Source organism: Durio zibethinus, chromosome 22, assembly GCF_047325235.1.
Source record: "Durio zibethinus cultivar Kanyao isolate XHJ-2024 chromosome 22, ASM4732523v1, whole genome shotgun sequence".
NCBI classification, from domain to species: domain Eukaryota; kingdom Viridiplantae; phylum Streptophyta; class Magnoliopsida; order Malvales; family Malvaceae; genus Durio; species Durio zibethinus.
Genome location: NC_143183.1, coordinates 22,295,667 through 22,317,125, shown reverse-complemented (window position 1 = coordinate 22,317,125; position 21,459 = coordinate 22,295,667). Strand labels below are relative to the sequence as shown.

At 34.8% G+C, this 21,459-nt stretch overlaps 3 protein-coding genes and 1 pseudogene across 6 annotated transcripts; 2 read left to right on the top strand and 2 right to left on the bottom strand.

The window, feature by feature from the left end:
- Window positions 1-489: 489 nt before the first annotated feature.
- LOC149512721 (galactokinase-like) lies at window positions 490-1,849 on the bottom strand. The gene is made up of 3 exons (XM_089751306.1): window positions 1,440-1,849; window positions 844-985; window positions 490-754 (listed from the first exon to the last, which is right to left on the bottom strand). The coding sequence occupies exons 1-3, from the start codon at window positions 1,493-1,495 to the stop codon at window positions 644-646; spliced, it is 309 nt and encodes a 102-aa protein (XP_089607432.1). The 5' UTR covers window positions 1,496-1,849; the 3' UTR covers window positions 490-643.
- On the bottom strand, window positions 1,233-5,575 carry LOC111306945 (galactokinase-like; annotated as a pseudogene). The gene is made up of 12 exons (XR_016331849.1): window positions 5,149-5,575; window positions 4,783-4,981; window positions 4,268-4,452; window positions 3,982-4,028; window positions 3,714-3,808; window positions 3,550-3,632; window positions 3,402-3,482; window positions 3,089-3,274; window positions 2,779-2,911; window positions 2,369-2,503; window positions 1,856-1,926; window positions 1,233-1,754 (listed from the first exon to the last, which is right to left on the bottom strand). The product of XR_016331849.1 is annotated as a galactokinase-like (transcript).
- Window positions 5,576-7,270: 1,695 nt separating this feature from the next.
- Window positions 7,271-8,949, top strand: LOC111307534 (3'-5' exonuclease-like). Its single transcript, XM_022905551.2, has one exon. The coding sequence runs from the start codon at window positions 7,474-7,476 to the stop codon at window positions 8,122-8,124; it is 651 nt and encodes a 216-aa protein (XP_022761286.2). The 5' UTR covers window positions 7,271-7,473; the 3' UTR covers window positions 8,125-8,949.
- A 1,191-nt stretch (window positions 8,950-10,140) lies between these two features.
- On the top strand, window positions 10,141-21,443 carry FCA (flowering time control protein FCA). Of its 3 annotated transcripts, XM_022904979.2 has the most exons (19): window positions 10,142-10,778; window positions 11,149-11,228; window positions 11,426-11,504; window positions 15,788-15,870; window positions 15,973-16,024; window positions 16,739-16,806; window positions 17,057-17,123; window positions 17,320-17,399; window positions 17,488-17,558; window positions 17,795-17,860; window positions 17,971-18,133; window positions 18,592-18,666; window positions 18,745-19,326; window positions 19,723-19,917; window positions 20,019-20,210; window positions 20,297-20,335; window positions 20,600-20,662; window positions 20,744-20,789; window positions 21,082-21,443. In XM_022904979.2, the coding sequence occupies exons 1-19, from the start codon at window positions 10,427-10,429 to the stop codon at window positions 21,087-21,089; spliced, it is 2,361 nt and encodes a 786-aa protein (XP_022760714.2). In that variant the 5' UTR covers window positions 10,142-10,426; the 3' UTR covers window positions 21,090-21,443. The 3 variants fall into 3 exon arrangements, with proteins under 3 accessions (XP_089608040.1, XP_022760714.2, XP_089608041.1); XM_089751914.1 differs by lacking the exon at window positions 20,297-20,335 and having other exon boundaries at window positions 10,141-10,778; XM_089751915.1 differs by lacking the exon at window positions 17,795-17,860 and having other exon boundaries at window positions 10,144-10,778.
- Window positions 21,444-21,459: the final 16 nt, after the last annotated feature.

Genomic DNA, 21,459 nt, shown 5'->3' with positions numbered 1-21,459 from the left:
TGATCTAACAAAGATCATGTCACGTCGAACTTTAAATACGCGTACAATCATGTAATAAATGTCATAAAAAAAAATAACATTAATATTTAATTGATATCAATTGAGACCAAAATCTTACAACTTAATGCAAACTTGTGACAAATTGAATGTGAATTTTTCACAAGTTATTTTCTCTAAATTATACAATCAAACCTTTTTGAAAGAAAAAGGACACAAAAGTATTATCATTTCACATTAAAAGCAACAAAGATTGCCAGACATTGTCGGATGTTACCAAAAAATTCAAATTAGATGGGTTGTCCTTTTTAAAGTTCACATCAAATGGGGGCCAAAGATTGGAATGATTTTAACGGTGCAGGGCACATGGGCTTGGATCATTTAAATCCACCATGACCCATCGAAAGACAAGTTTTTTTCTATAACCAAGATATTTTGATTTATCAGCCCAAGTAATGAGCTATACACAGATTCATTTGTCCAAAACCATGCACAAGAACAATCAAATTTTATTGAAATTTGTAGTTCCAAAGGTTTTTTTTTATAACATTTTATCAACACCACCCTGTTGAGATACGTCGAAATGTATTTTCACATGTAAAGTATGAAATGTTTTATAGCAGAACGAATTAAGTTAGAAAACATACTAAAATTTAAGAATAGCGGCACCACTGGACGGCTTTGAAGCAAAAACATGGAGACCAAGGTCATTCTTGTTGATCAGGCCTCTGTCAATCCTAGATTGGTAGAATTGTTCCTGATACAGAATCAAAATGTTAATGATCGGGTGCTTCTTCTATGCCTTCAAAATCAAAGGAAAAATTATGGCCGACAAGGAGGTTATACCTTCAAATCAAGGATGAACTGGGGTACAATATTGTCTTTTACCAAGGCCACTGCACAACCACCCCATCCAGCTCTAGTAAGCCTTGCTCCTAGAGCACCATTATCACGGCAGACTTTTACCAGTTCATTCAACTCTGGGCAGCTAGTTATACAAACAAGGAATGATAAGTGACGGTAACAAGCACAACATGTGGACTTGCCATTAAACGAAAATACAATCACAGTACATAGAAAATCTCCTTTGTACTGTAAAAATATAAATTAAAAAATAATAACAAAACTCAAAATCAAAAGAAATGCACAATACACTGTAAATAAGGGTGCATTTTTCATGCAAACAAGCCCACAGATTTTGCTATAATCATGTAGAAATGATGTAACACTACTAGTAGATAAAGTTCACTTGTAATTATAGCTTTGCAAGGCCAAGAGTCACATCAATGTCTGCATCAGTACAAACACAAAGGAGATAACATGAACCAAGAAAAGGTTCCACGCAGCTTTAATGGATAACAAAAAAAAAGAAGTAGCAAATCGTGTTTTTTAATTAGATTTAAGTTATGATCTTAAGAACCAGTTTCACAGACTCTATGCACGTTCTGATAATTATATCTGCATTCGTAGAGAACACTACAACTGTAGTGGCTTTCATTCATAAGGTCACCAAGCTTCTTGAGCTTTTCCTCTTCACTACATCATGAATTAATAAGTATTAACCATCAGGTATCACAAAGAGTTTAGTCTTCAGACAGAAGAATTGAGAAATTAATTTGCACGAGAAGGATTGATAAATTTTCTGCCCTTTTTATCAACTGTTGCGCAAGAACTCCAACAAATACCTATACTGCAGGTCCCAACAAAATCAGCTGATGTTCGATCTCCAGGCACATTAATATAGCTCCATTGCAACACTAAAAAACCACCATATGGAAATATTAAGGAGTAGCATCTCTTGAAACTTTTATGAGAACTTGTGAAAGGAAAAAGCTAATTATCAAAAATTAAAAGTCACCTTAAGCTTGACGCCACAGTATCCTTGAAAGCATGAACCCACTTCGCTTCAGAGTATGCATAAGCAGCTCTCTGGAAATTAGGATCAAGAGATAAATGAACACACTATAACATAAGCAAATAAACCAAAATATTTCTTGCTAATGATGACAGTTAAAGATGTACAAAAATGATTTAAAGACCTGGTGGAATCCAATAATTTACCATATCAGGATCACTGGTACTAGTTCTAGTAAGGGAACCAATAATAAAGGGAGTGTGATCTAAGTAAAGGCCCACCATGATACACAAAAGTCTAAGGAAAATGTGGAGACATAGGCTCCAAGAATAAAAAGGGCAATTTTCTTTGCACATTTCTTGAAGCAGCTCAAAAAATTCTACTAGTAATTAAAATAAATGATCTAAAAAGTGAAAAATAGATAATGTGGGATACCAAAAAACCCTAAATCATAATTAATCATGATATTAATTTAAAAAAAAAAAATCTATTCAACTTCAACCAAAAGCAAAGCACCTGATGCAACTTGAAGAGCTTAGCTACTTTTAGCACATCCAAAGAAGTTGGGTTATCGCCCACGATTGATGGAAGATTCTCCTCAGTGATTTTCTCAATTTCTTCAGCTGTGTATGGCTCCTCCTTCAAAAATTCCTGCAGCAAAGAGTAAAATTATAGTTTGACCTTACAGAAGATAAAGCAATTTCATCAAAATTTAAATGTTGGCAATGGAAATTTATAAAATAAACACCATAATATCATGGAGGCAGAAACTTGAATGATAGAAACCTGTACAGCAAGGACAGGATAAAATTATAGTTTGACCTTACAGATGATAAGGCAATTTCATGATATTTAAATGTTGGCAACCGAAATTTATAAAATAAACACCATAACATCGTGGAAGCAGAAACTTTAATGACAGAAACCTGTGCAGCAAGGACAGGATCATTAGAACCACAATCACTGGCAAATGACCACATACCCTTCAACATCAGAAAGAGTTTTCACTTTTGATACTGCCTCTTGTGCCTTCATTCCTAGCTTTATACCAAGCACGATCTGAGATTTCAAAAAGACAAAAAAAAGTGCAAATTGTGAGTATCCCTCAAAACAAAGACAGTAGAAACATCCATGTAGCAAGAGACCTTCCCCTTTCGTCCCTTACTTTTCCCTCCTCCTCTATCTCTCTGCCAACACAAATACCCTTGCACCTACAGGTAAGGAAATATAACTTACAGCAGCCAGTCGACATTCAACAACTCTGTTATTATAATTTGTAGCAGCTGTTACAGCTTTTTGAGATTCTGCCAGTGAATGGGTTATCACAAATGTACCCTCAATAGGGAGTTGCACATCAGTTGCACAAATAGGATTGAAATCTATTAGTTCAGCAAACCCATTGTTGGCCATCACGGAGATTGCCTGTCATAAAAGAGGGTAAACAATATTCAATAATCACAAAGTAATTTTAAATAACTACAAATATAATTTGCTAGCATTTTAAACATCAACACAACTCAAGAAAATCAAAAGAAATCATATAGGTAGCAAAAAGTGTAAACTGGTCCATCCCACCAGACTGTGTTCCAATGTGCCGTTCACAATCACATGTAACTTGGGCAATTTCTTTCTGTTAAACAAACAGATGTTAGAATTTCAGAATTTGACTTGTGAGTACCAAAATGAAGATAGCATACCTTTGGGAAGTTGACACCAAAAGCAGCCATAATAGCGATTGCAGATGAGCAAACAAAGGCGGAAGAGCTAGATAGACCAGAACCTAGAATAAAAATGTAAGATAAGAGTCAATTTTATTCAATTAGCAACGAAGTCTTAGTCTACATGTAATGATGTAAAATACCTGTAGGTACTGTTCCATCAATAAGAACGTCAAGACCAACTGGCACACCAACGTCCACTCCTTTTGACTTGGCATATTCATAACATGGACAATACTTGCATCAACATTTTGAGGGGATTCACGGCAACACAACAATAATCAACATCGATGCCTCCTAAAAGAGTTCTTGCATATTAGTGGAAAAGGATAAAAATACCTATATTTTGTAATAACTGCCACCATCAAATTAGAAAGCATATACAGGGAGCAAAAGAATTCAATATCTCACCCACAAATGAAATAGTGGCCCCATCTATGATTCTTCAAGTCAATTTCCTGCACGATAAAAAATGTCATGTATTTTGATTCAAATTCAGAGCAGTCCTTAAGACAACAGACTCACAGAAAGAAGAAAAGTGGCATTTTTGCATGGCGCAGGTGCAAATGCAATCAGCAAATCGAAGTTAAACACATGAACTCCCAAAGAAACATTTGGCAAGTTATATAAGCAACTCAATAACCATAAATGGAAGAAAACCATAAGGTTAAGACATTGATAAAGAAAAGTCATAAACCTGGTTAACATTAGCAGGATAAATACAGATAGCGTACTCATCATTAACATTAGCAATTTTTATAAGCTTTTCAGCCTCCCCTTCATCGTACTTTCGTATTGCCACAATTGTGTCTTGTCGGATTGCCATTGGCAACACCGAGTATCCTTCATAGTCAATGTGTTCTCCAATCAAGTTCACTCTTCCTACACATAAATAGCCATTACTTATTGATCAACGAATTAAAAAATCACCAATGTTCACAATTAAAACAGGCAAACCACAAAGACCTCCAGCAAGAGAAGGTGAAAAATGTCTATTTTTCCATTTTAATTAATTGCTTTTAGTAGTCAACAGTGTATATTTTTCTCACAATGTTTCTCAGCAACCGGTCAGAAAGTTCTCTAAAGTCTAGTTCGAATTTAACATTTCCTGACATGCAAAAATTTTTTTTTTTTTTTTAAAACTAACTTTAATTCGAAAAAGAAAAACTTTTCTCACATATTGTTAACCGAATCAAACAGCTGAGCTCATACCAAGAGATTGAGCAAAGGCATCGGGAAGGTGACCGAAGATTTCGAGAAACTTGGACTTGAATTTATCAAATCGAAGCTGGGCTTCTTCCAACTGAGTTCCTTCCCCATATACAGATTCAAGTGAAGAGTAAATCGGAATTGGAAGCTCTTCGTGCTTCTCCATTGCTATGTTTTACTCCGAGTTTTTATGCTCTTCCACCTCAAATATGCCAAAACAGAACAAATTGTAAGAGTAAATTTCATTATAGTCACTGATCTATTCTACTTCCAAACAGCTCACTTAATCATAAAGTCATCAAATTTTGTTAAGTGTAACAAATCTAAGTCATCTTAACAGATTTCATCCAAACTAATAACGAAAACTACCGTGGCTGCCACATGAGCTGCCATATCATCCAAAGTTGTACAACTGAATTCCCGTTCTATCCTGATCACGTGCCGCAGCCGCGACGCCACCTCCTCCCTTATCATCGCCGCTAGAAAAGATACTGAAAGTACTATAATCACCCTAACCGCCGCCGTTGATGATTATGCTACCTCTGCTTCCGCTTTATAAGCAACGATCGTGGTCACCGGACATTTTCTGTGATGAGGAGCAGAAGGAAGAGCATAACAGACGAAGACCTTGATGAACTCATGAACACAAGGCTTGATTGAGTTGGGGTTTGGGTTTGACTCCACTGAGGTGGATCAACGTTTTTTTGATACCTTCGCCTGCTATTGGTCATCATGATGCTGTTAACAAGAGCCACGACACCGTTGCGCAGTTTTGTTGTTACTTCTTTTTCTTTTGATTTTATTGATTTTGATTTTATTTTTTTTTTAGTGAAGGTGATAATCCACGTAAGGTGAGAAGGTGAAGGCTGAAGTAGACTTTACTATTTTTTAATAATATTCCTTAAAATATTAAAATTTATATATTAAAATTTATTTTATATAAAAATTACATGTTATTATTTATTTAATATAAAAATATAAAATATAATTTTTAAATTTTATTAAATATATATAATAATTATTATTATTTTAAATTATATAATTTTTGTATTTTATTTTTATATAATATTCATATTGTATATTACATTGTATCTATCAAATTTAGGCTGAAACAATGCAATAAGAAAGAAATGGAAGATATAATTTAGTATTGATTATTGCCTAAGGTCCAAAGGAGCATTGGTTTAAAAATAAAATATTAGTTGCTAAGCTTCAAAGGCTTGATGAAGTTCCGGTTCTTTTCCTTTTCCTCGCTGACTTCAATCCAAACGTAGGCGACCATGATAACTAGACTTATAAACAACTTAATTTGAGTTTGTTTCACATCGACAGGGCCTGTATTGGGGAGCCCAAAAATAGTCTAGGAGATCGGCCTTAATTAATACCGAAAAAAGTGCCGTTGAGCCCAATCACAAATACCTGCCCCCTTCAAGACTCCGGCCTGTATTGGTAATTTTCCTTCTTTCTTTTCCGCATTTTGTGTTCATTTTTGTAATTTACATACTTACACGTAAGGATGATTAGAGCTTAACAAACGGTCGATTCAGTTAATTTAATTAATAAATTTTAAATAATTAATTTAATCAATTTGATTTATTATATAAATCAAATCGATCGATATATATAAAAAAATAAAAAAATATTAAAAAATAGTTAAAATGATTGATCTTGGTCGAGTTTTTAAAATTAATTGGTTTTAATTTTTGTTTCTTATATAAAGTATATTTTTATTATATTATTGAGTATATTTATATCATATATATTTTTTAATTATTTATTTTGTATTAAATTAAATATTTTGATTTATTTGATTTAAATATTTTAAAATTAAAAATCGATCGTTTTAATTATTTAAATCAAAATAATAATTGAAAATATTATATAATCACAATCACTCGAACTGATTTCCTTAAATATTTTTTTTTTTGGATTTTAATCAAATTTTATTCAATCTTAAAGGTGATAACGATTCAGATCGAATTTAATTTAATTTTTTTGGATAATATATAATATTATAAAATTTTAAAATCTGAATCATTTTTTTTTTTAAAATCGATTCAAACAAAATTAAATTTTATCGATTTAATTTGATTCAATTTAGTTCATTAATTTTTAAATTTTAAATTTTAAATTTTAAATATTTTTATTAAAACTTTTAATATATATAAGCAATTATATATATAATAATTATTTTTATTTTAAAAATTTAAAAAATATAAAAATTAATAAAAATATATAATTCAATTTAATTTTTTAATTTTTTTATATCTTAATCCAACGTCTACTTAAAATTTAATATATACATTTAATATTTAAATTTATTTTAAATAAAAATATTAGTTTAAATTAAATCAAATATTCCTATTTCGAAGAAATTTTTATTTTTTTCGATTTTTTTCTTACCCTAATTTTCGAGCCAACGATTGCGTGGAGAGGAAGTCAAATATCACCGTATCCAAATCCAGTCCATCATTTTCATTTTTTCACCTTCCGTACCGCAACTTTCTCTCAAATTCTTCCTCTCTTAAATCTCCGCCGTGTTTTCCTCCTCTTTTTACCCGATTTCCACGCCATTAACAAACAAAATCTAACACTAGTAAGAAAAAAAAAACCGGTTCTCTTGATCTCTTCCACAGCCTAAAACCCTAACCGAAACCCATTTGAAAGAACCTTAAAGCACTCCCAAAATCCACCATGAACGACGACGACATCACCATCTTCTCCCATTTCAACCCAAACCCAAACAAGTTTAGAACATTCACTGTAACTTTCTTCACAGACGCTATCACCACCACAGTCACTTCAACTCCCTCTGTTGTCCGTAACTGGCTCTTCAACGTCCTTTGTCTCCACCGTATCCGCCGCCACAGGCTCGTTGTCGGCCTCGGCGTGCAATGGAACCCATACTCTTCCGTTGACCACCCGCCAGCAGCTACTCTCCAGCTTTGTATCGGACGTCAATGCCTCATCTTCCAACTGCTCCATGCAAATCACGTGCCACTCTCTCTCCGTCGCTTCTTGGCTGATCCTCGTAACACTTTTGTTGGTGTTTGGAACCATAGTGATGAAGCCATGTTGTTGAGGTCGAAGCATAGGATTTCTGTTTCCAGGGTGGTTGATGCTCGTGATGTTGCTGCTGAGAGAAATGGGTTGAGTAGGCAGTTGTCTATGGAGAAGTTGGCTGAGATATTTTTGGGCGCTGATGATGTTAAGAAGCCTAAAAGGGTTGGTGTCAGTGCTTGGGATGCTTATTGGCTTTCTTTAGAACAGGTTCAGTATGCTTGTGTTGACGCTTTTGTTAGCTTTGAATTGGCAAAGGCATTGAAAGTTTGGAGCTGGGCTTAGGTGTCTTTGCTTCAATGGATAGTGAGGGGTTTATGTTTTTTCAGGATTATATACTTTAACACGCTTTTTTTTGCTCCATGGATATGGATTTTATATGTTGTTAGTCTCTTCTTTTTCCCCCATTGATAAAATTTTGCTGCTTTGCAAATGCCATTAAGTTTTGTTGTGTGATTGATCATTTTACCATGGTCTCTGTTCCATTCATCCTAGAGAAATTCACCTTTATGTGATGCAAGTAAACTATAACCATGGAGACTAATGTTTCTTTCTGACATATTGATATATATGTTGTCCTGGTGTTCAAGTTTCAACCAACCCCAATTTCATTTCTTGTTTAGAAAGAAAAAGGAGTTATATTAAGTAGATGTCCTCCTTGAACTGCTTTTCTATCTAGGATTTATTGAGAAAGCTGAGGTATTAGCTTGAATTGTAGCTTGACTTAAATCTTTCATGCTAGCATTAACTTGTAAATTGAACTTAGATGCGCCATACATGACTTTGAAATGTGATATCGAGCATCCTATTGCAAGGGATCCTTTTTCTTGACAATAGTTGCTCGCTTGACATGGACCTTATTGTTTATCCATAACTTTCTTTTGCGAAGGCTTGTATGTTGGAGGTTAAAAGGGTCGCTGTAGATTTCTACAGCTTGTTTTAACAATTTCTAATCAACTTCTTGTACTACTTTTGATGATCCTGTGTTTGGTAATTTCACTTTTTCCGTGATGGCCTAAGTTCATCAACTAATACAATTATCTCTGTAAAATTGACTGATTGCTATCCATATACACAGGCAGGATGCTTATTCAGACCCCTGCTTTAAGTCACATTAAGTTGAATGTTTTTGCGTTATGTTCCTGGAAAAAGGCTTATATATGATTGTTTTGTCTTGTCTTGGGTCTGCTCTTCATTTGATTGCATGATCTTTGAAGTTTTGCAAGTATTTGATTCATGCATTATTTATAATTTTAATATTTTATAAAATCTCTGCTTCATGTACACCAATGAAATTTCTGTTTTTCAATCAATTCTTTCTTGGACTTCATCATGTAGAAGAATATATATTTTGTCTAAATTGTCTAAAGAACATAAAGCTGAAGAAGTTTTTATTCATATAGATCCTTTATGGTTATCAGTAGAAATTTTTGCTCTAGTTGAAGAAAAAGAACTAACTTGTGCAACTTCGGAAGTTGATACAGGGTTTTATAGGTAGACTTGAACAATTAGAATTTAGTAAATACTACTGATTATTGCCAGCATTGGTTTAGAAAGAAAATATTAATTGTTAAGCTTCAAAGCCTTGATGAAGTTCTGGTTTCTTTTCTTTTCTTTTCCTTTATTAACTTCAATCCAAACAGAGACGATGATAATTAGACTTATAAACACTAGGGATGAGAACAAAATTGTAAAAAATAAACCATCGATTTGAAATCATAGTATTTGACTCTATTTGGATATTTTTTTTTATTTGATTTGGATTAAATTCGGATATTAAATATATATTAAGTTCGAATCGAAAATTAGATCAGAAAATAAAAAAAAAAAAAATTTAACTAAATATATATTTTTATTAGTTTATATATATTAATTTTTTATAAAATAAAAATAATAATTTTACATTAAAATATATTTAAATATATAAAATATTATATATTAAAATAATATATAAAAAAATTAAATTTAAAAAATCGATAAATTAAATAAAATTGATAAAATTTCGTTTTAATTCGAATTGTACACGAGAGCCTGATTCGAATTTAAATTGAATTTTAAAAATTTATAATATCGATATATGAAAAAATCAAACAGAATAGTGAGAACCGTTATCGTCCTAATAAACGCCATAATTTGAGTTAGTTTCTAACCGACAGGGCCCGTATTAGGGAGCCCAGAAAATAGTCCAAGATTGAATCGGGCTTTTTAGTACCGAATAAAGTAAAACCAAACCCGATGAGCCCAATCACAGATGCCTGCCCCGTTCAAGACTCAAACCAAAAGTTCCTGCACTTTTTTACCTTCTTTCTACTTGTTTAGTTTCTTTTTCTCTCCCGACAGCTGCAATTACCTTCGCCGTTCCCTCCCGTATTTTCCCTTTCTCCATTTTTTCTTTTTAAATTATAAAATTCAAATTTAGGGTTTCAACTTTTAACACTCCGCAAAGCTGGATAGGCACAGAGGTGACCGCTATGGCAACAGCAACAACTATATCAACAACAACAACGACCAAGACTCTTACTACAATAACAACAATCACAATCGTCACTCGCGAGGCCCCTCGCGTTTCTCTGACGCGCCGCCTCCAATGAACCGCTATAACAACAACGACGACAGCAACAATAGTAATTTCAACGACAACTTCGATAACCAAGATTCCTACCACCACCGTCGTCGTAGCCCTAGCAACTTCCGTGTCAGTGGAGGAGGAGGAGGGCATCGTCCGTTCGATAGTCCTCCTCGTCAGCATCACAGCGGCGGTGGCGGAGGAGGAGGGTTCCGGCCAATTGGCAGTGGTAGTGGCGGCGCAGGGGGAGGTTTTCGGCCTATGGGTGGTGGTTTTGAGGGTAATTATCCTCCCCCTGCACCGCATCCTCCCCCGCAAACTCATACAGGACAGAAACGCGCGTTTGGCCGTGGAGGAGGTTCTCCCAATCGAGGTTCGTTATTACTTAATTACTATATAATTTTCAATTGTAAATTTTCACTTATCTACTGCATTTGCTTAAAGTAAATGGTTAATTTCAAGTATTTTAGGGGATTTCCTTCGCATTGCTTCTATTTGGTGATCGTTTAAAAGTAAAATTATCATTTGTTAATTATTTACTGCAATTTCTTGTTCCGTGGCTTCATGGATGTTTTCATTTCCAAATGATTTTGTCTTGAATTGGCCATAGCTTTGCTTTTAATATTCGAATTTTACTTCCTTTTACTAAATTTTGACCTTAATAATTGCTTCTTCATACAAATACATACATATCTTATAGACTGATTAACATTTATTATTATTATTTTTTTTGCTTTGTTCAGATCGATTTGGTGGTGGTGCCGGTGGTAATTTTGCCAAACTTTTTGTGGGATCTGTACCAAGGACAGCCTCGGAAGAGGATGTAAGTCAGTTCATGATTGCCTCATACTTTTGAAACCATCCACAGAAGATTTAATTCACTTATTTTTATCTGATGGACATCGGTTCAATATAATGAATGAATACAATTTTACAAATATCATGTAATCTGATGTTTATTTGTTCTTTTGTATTTTGGTATTATTTCTTAAACAATGATCATTATTCCTCTTTTGTTAGATTCGACCCTTATTTGAAGAACATGGAAATGTGATAGAGGTTGCTATGATCAAAGATAAAAGAACCGGACAGCCACAAGGTATGTATGAATGTTGTTTCATTGGTAGATATTTGTTATTATACTTATCTTATTTCAGGTCTGCTGAGAGGCTGATAGGAGCAAACTTAAGCTCATCTTCGTCTCAGTTTGTTTTTGATACAAGTTTCGCGCTTGTTCGTTTTGGTTTCCACCTCCTTTTTTTAATGTTGCTCCTGTTAAACAAGGAGAGAAATGTAAACTCACTAAAAACTGGTTTATGTATAGAAAAAGTAGGGAACTTGTACCTTGAATAGATCCTATTCTTGAAATAATGGATCCTGTCGTGGGGGCTTTAGCCGACAATAAATCTTCATGGAACTGTCCGTTGCCAATACTCTAGGTTATATATATCAGGATGTGCCACTATTGTATCATATAAAAACAAAAAATCCTATGATTGTTGCTGTTGAATGGTGTATATCAAAATGTTATTTGGAGGATTTCTGTAGTTGGTTGTTATCTTGGAGAATCTGGTAATTCTTATTTTTGGATGGGGTAGTAATGTGTGTGGGCCAAGTTTTATGTTGACGAGATGGATGGAAGTTGGATGTTTTATGATATGTGGATGGTATTTCTGTTCTATGTGTTGAAATTGCCTTTGTTATGCCCCATTCCAGTTTCGTGGGGTGTTACTGACATCATATTTTGTGGGATTGATATATGTGCATGGCAATTGGATGGTTGGTGTCTCCTTGTGTAATTGGGCAAGTTTGTAGAATGACTTTTTATAATAGGTTGGATGGCCTATATATTTTGGTGGCTGGCTCATGTTTGTATCAACTTATATGCTTATAATATTGTGAAATGTTCTTTGGGATTTTCTTCGTTTACCATAAAAAATTATTTGGTGATGCTGCTGTATTTTGTGACTACAACCTGGTGCAGCTGTTCGTAGCATTGGTTGTTTAATTGATGGTTTTAGATTTCAGCAAATTTGTATTTAGGGCTCTAGGCTGGCCTTATAGTCACTTTTCTTTTTTTCTTTTTTTTTCATTTCATTAAATGTATGCGATATTAATAATTGGTTGCATAGTTTTATCCCATTTGATGTTTATTTTATTCTATCTATCATGACCTGTTGAAAATTTAAAGGCTATCACTGTTTAGATTTTGCATGTTTCTTGGTGTTTATTGTTTATATTTCTCAGTGATGCCAGCATTTGTAGTGCTTGCACCTCGTTGTAGTGAGTGTGAATGCTGATGGATTCCTCTTTACAAGGAAGCTCATCTTTTTGTATCATGGTTTGGATGCTGTTTTGAAATGCGGAAGCTGTAATGTGCATGGAGCGATGGATGTATTTGAGTTTAATTTTGGGGGCTTTTAACTGTTTCCCAGAAATTGTTGCTTCAGTTGAGCAATGGATGTTACAGGATGATTTTATATTTTTTCTCATGAATTGAGTCTTCGATGGCTTGTGTGATGTGTTGCTTCTTTTTACCTTTGTTAATGGTGTACTTTATGGATTTATTGTGGCAAAGGGGTGACTTGAGCTGTTAACTTTTACTTTCATGGCACTAGTCTTATCCCTTATATATTGGTGGATCTTTTGTGAGAATCGTTGTTTACATGACCAAGCTATGCTTGTACATATTACCAGACCAATCAACTAGAGTGGTTGTATTACCATCAAACATGAAGGTTTCAGATTCTAGAATTGTGTAGCGTAGTTTGCTGAAATTTTGGTTCCTTGCTTTCATATGGCTTCGTGAAACACCGTTGTTTCTGTTTGTGGCTAGCCTCTGAAATATAGCATTGAGGATAGCTTTTCAGGAAATGTCTCATTCGATTGTCTACTTTTATTTTATTGTATTTAGTATTCAGCCATGTTTCTTAGTCATTCTCTGTCCGTTTATCATTCTTGTAGCTCGTCTTTGGATTACTATTCATTCTTGTGTATAGCTATGACAGATGTGGTCGTACCTTCTTGCGAGAGAACCATGATCCATTTTCATGGGAATTATTTGTAGATTTGGTCAGAGTTTCATTTTGTTTTATGAGATATTTGTGAGAAGCTGATGTTTTCTCTGACTGTATATATTCATAGATGCTTATTGATGTGAGTTCTTTGATTGGCAATTCATTTCTAGTGCTTTTCATGTGAGAATTTAATAGTCTCTTGATTAATTGGTTACTTCCATACTCAAATGAGTTAATAGTGTTAATGAGATAGATGTCTAATTTGCGCAGCAAGCTTAGTGCTGTTCATTATCTCTTATCTAGTCTTGTGCTTAGCCATCCAATGTTATTTGCTTAAATTGATTGCTAGAAAAGATATGGTGAGAGATTTTTTTGAATAGTTGAAGCAGGAAGAAACTGATGTGGTGGAGGCCTAAAATGCTTGTTCATTGATTCTATGGTCCTGGATGCTTAGATGCCTGTTGTGCTTGGTGCTTGTGCTCGGCACATTGTTTATATTCTTTGGAGTTCGTCAGGAGAGAAAGAATGTAGCTTGGCATATTTTTACATGTTCTTAATGCAGAGTTTTAACTCTTTCTCTGTGTGCTTGTGCCTGATGCTTAGGAGTATAATCGATCAAGTTCGAGCCGATATAGTATTAAGCTTGAGATCGATCTCGATTCGAAATTCAAGGCTCAAAACTCGGCTTGAACTTGATTGAGTTTTATTTTTTAGCTTAAGCTTGACTTGAGATAGAAATTGAGCTGCTCGAGTTCACTCGATTTGACTCGATTAACATGTAAAAATAAGCTCGATTCTTATATTCGACAAAAATTCGATTATTTGTGCTCAAATTAGTGCTCAAGTTCAAGATATTTTATTAATTAAAATATATTAAAATATAAAAGTTCGATTAGGCTCACGAGCTACTCGAGTCAGGTATAAGAATGCTCGAATTCGGCTCAATTAATAAGTTAAGCTACTCGAGTTCAAGCTCGACTTAATAATAGTTCAGTCGAATTCGAGTTTTATTCGAGTAGAACCTGAATAGCTTGTGAGTATTAATGTATCATTTACACTCCTATTGATGCTGATGCCCTTATGCTATTTATTTGGGGCTGATTGGAGATTTAAGATTGGAATATTCTTATAAGTTGTAATGTTAATGACTAGCAGTTCTTTTTGGAGTGTATGACTCAGCTTGTGTGTATGTCGGTTTGGCTCCCTCTTATGGAAAGGGAAAAGAGAAGAAATATAAGATGATATCTGGGGCCTTGCCTTGCAATTTTCTCTATTGTGTGATAAACTCCTTTCTCCAACTGCCCCTAGAGTTCCGTCTGTAAGCATTGCGTTGCTTATTTTCATGCTGTTCAACTCCAGCTTATTAGAAACTTTTTCTTTTTGTTTTCGCTTCTCTCTCTTTTTGCCTCCCTCTTTCTGCCTGGGTATTTCTGTATGATTTTTGGTTTTATCTGGATTAAATGCATGGATTTAAAATGTGATGGCTGACAAGATTGTGCTCTACGGTCTTCGTACTGAGGGTAGCAAACCGTTTGTTGGATTAATGCATGGTTGAAAGCTTTTTTTCTATGTAGATCTGTAGCATTTCTTATAACAACAATAGGCTGTTGAGATGGTGCTATTTACTGCAGGAAGGAATTATGCCCTGTTTTCATATTGGTGTCTACATCTATAATATTCTCCACATATAAAAAGAACAACTTTTTTGTGGTCATGGTGTTCTTTATCTGTGTTTTCTTGTGTTGAATGAATTATATTTTGTTGAAGGTGCATTATAATTTACTAACATACTTGTTCTAAAGAACTGTCAGGCAGATAATCCTTCAGCTTTTATATTACTATCTTCTACTATGTTCTGTTTAAGATTTGTTTGGCAGGGATGTATTGTTTAAATTGAGATATTTGTCGTATGTACTCTGTTTTGTCTGAGATACGAATGATTTAGTTGAAGATATTTCTCTTTTGAACTTTCTCATATAGTGTTGGGATTCGTTTTGTTCTGTGTTATTTGTGCTAAATGAAAATAGATATGTTCATATTAAGATTCTTGTCTTCCAGTCATGGATTTTTTATGGTAATAATGTAGATGTTCCTTTTCTAATTACATTCATATGCATCTATAACAGCATATCTCCATGACATGTATTTTACCATCTCATGATTTTTTATGCGACTGCCTATCTGCACCTTTTCTTGGGGTGCAAGTGATCTAACAAAATCAAAATTAAAAATTTATCTATAACAGCATATCTCCATGACATGTATTTTACCATCTCATGATTTTTTATGCGACTGCCTATCTGCACCTTTTCTTGGGGTGCAAGTGATCTAACAAAATCAAAATTAAAAATTTATGGTTGTGCAGGATGTTGTTTTATAAAATATGCAACCTTAGAAGAAGCTGATAGGGCTATTAGAGCCTTACACAATCAACATACTCTGCCAGGGGTGAGGTCTTTTGCCCCTTCTATTTTTTGTTTATATACATAACTGAAATGGTTTTATATTCTCTTATAACTGAAATAGTTTTACGTTTTCATTCATTCACAGGGACTGGGTCCTATCCAAGTCAGATACGCTGATGGGGAACGAGAACGCCTTGGTAATTATTTTACATATTTATAAGATTTTGATGATTGATCTGTAATTTACATGTGTGAATATGTATCAATAGAATATCTTTTTGGTTGTTAGATGCAGTATGTTCTCTTTAACGTACAACCTTAATTATGTGATGTCCATGGCGGTCATATTTACTGACACTTGTGGTTTTTGAAGTCAGGTGCTGCATGCCCTTATTTACTGTGATTTTTCTGATGCCCTTTAATTTTAGAATGGAGGGAGCGTGTCTCCTTTTGTTGGTACAGGCATAGGTGTCAAATAGCAGTCTTTTAAAAGCCTAGACATGTGTTTATGCACATTTATCTCATGTATTGTGGAGTCCAGGCATATTTGTGCCTTTTGTTGAATTTATGTCTCATAATTGAAACTCTGAAAGATTCAAGAAAATGAAAATTAGATAGGAAAGAATGCAACTAGACACATGATCTGTTAGATTTATTAGAAACAGTATGTTTCCTGTGGCGTATTAGTAGGAGAATGATTTAAATGCTTAGTTAAGTAGGCCCAGATTTGAAGAACAACGTACTTAATTGAGGGAAATCTCTAGATTTATCTGTACCTTCTACTTTCCTATGTTGTGGCAGACGCAGGGGTGTGAGAGATTGTGCTTCATTATAATAATGTTGCATGCTTATGCTTCTGATCCATATATCATCTAATTTTTCCATAACAGATTATGTTTCCTTAATGACAGGTGCAGTTGAGTACAAATTGTTTGTTGGGTCATTGAATAAACAAGCTACTGAAATGGATGTTCAGGAAGTATGTCATATAAACATTTTATTATATTTAATCATGCTGTCTTTTTGTGAGGCGTTTGTTCTTCTGGTGTGAAAGAAGATTCCTTGTTCTAATGACTGTTTGTAATTTCACTCCAATCATCACATGCCTCTTTTTTCTTCTTTTTATGCAGAACTTACGTACACTTTAGATTATTTACTTGTTTATTTTTGTTTAATTTTTCCTGTAGATTGTACATTCTACCAAACAGTAATTGTTGTCTCTGTGGCAGGTTTTTTCTCGATTTGGTCGAGTTGAAGATGTTTACCTCATGCGTGATGAATTGAAGCAGAGTCGCGGTGTGTCCTTGAGTTCTATTTATATGACCATCTTGGATTTGATGAATGCTTTCTGTTTTTGTTTCTTTTGTTACATTATTTATCAAAAATCATGTCTTTTAGAAAATTTCTGTTTAGTTCTAAGACATTCATATTAAAACTACTTTCATTACTTTCTCTCTTCATTTTTAAATTATTTATTTTATTCCTTTTGAAGGATGTGGATTTGTTAAATACTCTGATAGAGAAATGGCACTAGCAGCTATAGATGCTCTTAATGGAATTTATACAATGCGAGTAAGCATCATTATTTCTTTCTTAATGTTTTGTTTATTGATTGTATTATCGAAGGGTACATATTGATTATCTGTTTTCTACCTCTTAGGGTTGTGATCAACCATTAACTGTCCGTTTTGCTGATCCTAAGAGGCCAAGGCATGGAGCTGGAGACTCAAGGTTTTTCCTAAGACATGTTATGCATTTCTTTATGTGCAAGCTTGTACATTGATTACTGGGATGTGAACAGGAAAGGGTCATGCCTTTGGTAGTTAGCTATAGGTGTCTCTTTTGTTGGACATTTTTTTTACCTTTCATTGTGGATGAAAATTGATTGTGTATCGGTTTGTTGATTCATCTGTTGGCCTCTTGATCGAATTAGCTTTAGGCTGTTTTTAACTTGCTTTCCTTTCCAGGGCTGGTGGTGCTCCTGCATTCGGAGGTCCAGGTTTTGGTCCTCGTTTCCAAGCACCAGGGCCTAGGTACCCTCAACCCAGTTAACATGTTCTGACAAAGTCTAATGCTTTAAGGCTTAAGCCATCTCCTGTTGGCTTATTTTTCTGAACTTCCATTTCCATGTTAACCATTGCAGACCAGCACCAAACTTTGGTGATGCAATAGGGGACCATGTTCCACCTACTGCTTGGAACCCCATGAGTCCACAGAATATGGGAACAACTTCTAATCCTGGTATTCGGAGTATGGGGAGTCATTTGCTCCCTAGGTCTGGTGACCTAGTGAAACCTTTAAACCCGGTAAGAATAATTGTTAAATGCACATTGTTAGTTTTTGCAATAAACAGTGTTTATCAGCAATATTCCTCTTTGATGGCATGTGGTCACATATTTTGTGGATGGAATGTTGAAGTCATTGTTGTAGCTTGAACAGTATACCCATTAACTGTAATTCTGTAAAAAAACTATTTTTAGGGTTGATTTCTACATTCTTATTTTATGGTTAAGCTGACAAATTTGTGTTGCCTTTCAATCAAAGCAAAGATTCTTTCATAAAAAGTACTGTCATTTGGGTACTCTGTCACTTGGAGCCTGAAAGCTTTGAATTAGTGGTCATGCTTTTTTCATTTCTATCCTATTCGGTCTTTTATGCTACACCTTTTTTAAAGTTTTCATCTGTGAAATTCATGTTATGTGGAAACTTTCTTATTTCTATATTTATTTTACATGCAAACTCTTGCTTACCATGAAAACACTAGGGTGGTCCTTTTGGTGGCCCTTCAGATGGTTCTCTTCCTGGCTTTGCAGTTTCATCTTTGTCTACCTCACAACAGGTTTGAGAAAATTGTTTGTGTTTTTTATGCTTTCTTGATCTTCATTTTCCAGATTGAATCAGGTTTGTTTTGTTTCAGGGATTTAATCAACCTTCATCACAAGTTCCTACAGTTGGTCAGCAAATTTCACCTTTACAGAAGCCTCTTCAGTCTCCTCAGCATCTACCTCCATCCTTTCAACTACACCCTCTAGGATCTGTGTCATACACTCAGATGCAGACTGCGAATGTTGGTCAACTACAAGTTCCTCTTCCTGGTAGCCAGACACCGTTCAGTCAGCCTCTTCCCACACAACATCTAGTTGGTTTGAGTGGCCAGTTACCTGCTTCTAGGCCTCAGGTTCAGCAGAATGCTTCATCTGCTGCAGCACTACAAAGCCCTTTGAGTGTCAACTTACCACCCAATTTACAGGCCAATTCGGTGACTACTACAGCAAATCCACAAAACTTGCCTGTTCCCATCCAGCAGCAATTGCTTCATCCACTTCAGCAATCACCTTCTCAGCTTGCTCAGATGCTGTCTCAGCAAACACAAACTTTGCAAGCTAGCTTTCAATCGTCTCAGCACGCATTTTCTCAGCTGCAGCAACAATTACAGCTGATGCAACCTTCAAATCAGAATATGATATTGCAGCAGAATTCACAGGCTTCTAAACAACAGGTATGTGGGGCCATGATGGTTGGGTTTCGAACAGTAGTTTTTTGCAGAGGTAAATTGGGGCTTTCCAAGTCATTTCTAGGGAAATAAACAGAGGATCCATTTTATGATTTTCAGTTCAAATCTGTCAGAAAAATTTATTAGCTTTCTAAAAGGAATCTTTCTGCAATAAAAATTAAGGATTTTAAATGCTCTGCTGATCACTGGATCCTAATTCTCCTCCATGTGTATCTAACATCTTGATGTCAACATGCCTTTCGCATTGGTAGTACCTGAACTTCCATCTTTCCATGTTAAATTGTGCTTGTTGCCAAAAAAATTTATTTTTGTAATGTGATTGCTTTTGAAAGTTGTGCTGTAATTGTTGTATGCTGAAGAGTTTGCTTGGTCCAATCTCAGTGGGCTGGGATGACACAACAGACTGTTGGCAGCACTCCTGCTAATACACCCGGTACAGATGTTCCTTCATCTGCATCTGCTACAGCTGCACCTGTTATGACACCAACAGTTGCTCCAGTAGAATGTCATTGGACAGAGCATACTTCACCTGATGGATTCAAGTACTATCATAACAGTCTAACTCGTGAAAGCAAGGTGAGACATTTATTTGAGATTTGGTTGACTGTTGGGGAGTTTTCCTTAATTAATTAATTTTTCACGTATTGTTATTGATTTATTTCTGTATCTATATGCAGTGGGAGAAGCCTGAAGAATTAATTTTATTTGAACAACAGCAACAACAAAAACAACAAAAGCCAACTGTCCAACAGTCTCAAACTCAGTCAATCCCTGCTCAACAGGCATCACAGCAGGTGCAGCCCCAGACCCAGCTTCAAACAAAGATCCGCCACCCTCCACAGTTACAGCAGCCGTTTTTTCCTACATTGGTTAGTTTTTGACTTTATTAACTTGGGTTTTATTGTGTTTAAATATTTAGTTGTACCTTTGCTAACCCTATTTTGTGGGTATCCAGTATCCAGCTTCTGGAGTTGGAAATCAACAAAATACACAGGTAAATTTTATCTTAAAAGCCCATGCAAATAAAAAGAAGACCACAAACACTCATTCTACTCTTTATGATTTATAGGCGTTTCAACCAACATTGTCTTAATTAGTTTATAAAATTGTTCCGCATCTAAATTGCAATTCATTTCTTTTTTTTTTCAACCCTTCTTTTATAGTTATTAGTTTTGTAGGGCGTTTTTGTTTTTACTTTCTTTTCAGAGTTTATTGTCTCATACAATCTCATATTCTTTTGCATCTTTGGATTTAACAGGAACTTGGTTATGGACAATTACCAGTGGTGGCATCAGGCAATGATCCAACTCGCTTCCAACAGGTATCAGGTGTTTTAATTTTCATTTTTTTTTTCTGGATTCTCTCGACAACGATATTCATTTAATCAGTCTGTTTGCTGCAGGGGCTTCAGACAGTGCAGGATTTAGCTTGGAAAAATAAGCCATCAGGTTTTAATTTTGCTTGATTTTACATTAACCTTTTTAGCCTTGATGTTTGGGGTGTCCATGCTTTTGCTTCTGCTTGTTTCTCTAGTATAGAAAGTAAAATTAGAGAAATGAAAATGTAATTTGGTAGACATCAGCTGAAATCACTGGCTTGTAATTGTCTTTGTCCTAACCTGTTACCGTCCAGATATTTAGGCAAGACCAGTCACAAGTTGAAGCTCCTTTCTTGTTATGTGTCATGTATCATTGATCGTTTATTCATGTTTGCCTTAATGGGAGAACTTTTCATCTCCAGGAACCTAAAAGTTGGAAGCTGAGGTGAGTCTGCTAATGGGGAACAACTTTCTTCTTGGTGAATGCTCGGCAACAGAAATAGCATAGTAGTCAGGGCAAAGGCATTCATGCCGCGGCGGTTGCTTTAGGCTTAAGTACCTGATAAGATGTGTAATAATAGCTTACAATATTGAATAGTTTTCTTCTCAGAATTTAGTGGGAACCTTTGCTTCCTGCTGTTACTGGCATTTTGAGCTTCTGTGCCATTAATATTAGGGGCGATGAATGCCATATGTATTTGTGTAACATAAATATTAAATACATAAAATATTAGTTGCTATAATAATCTGATACCTAGAAATAGAGCTTTCTTTTTGCTCCAAATTGACGTTCCTTGATG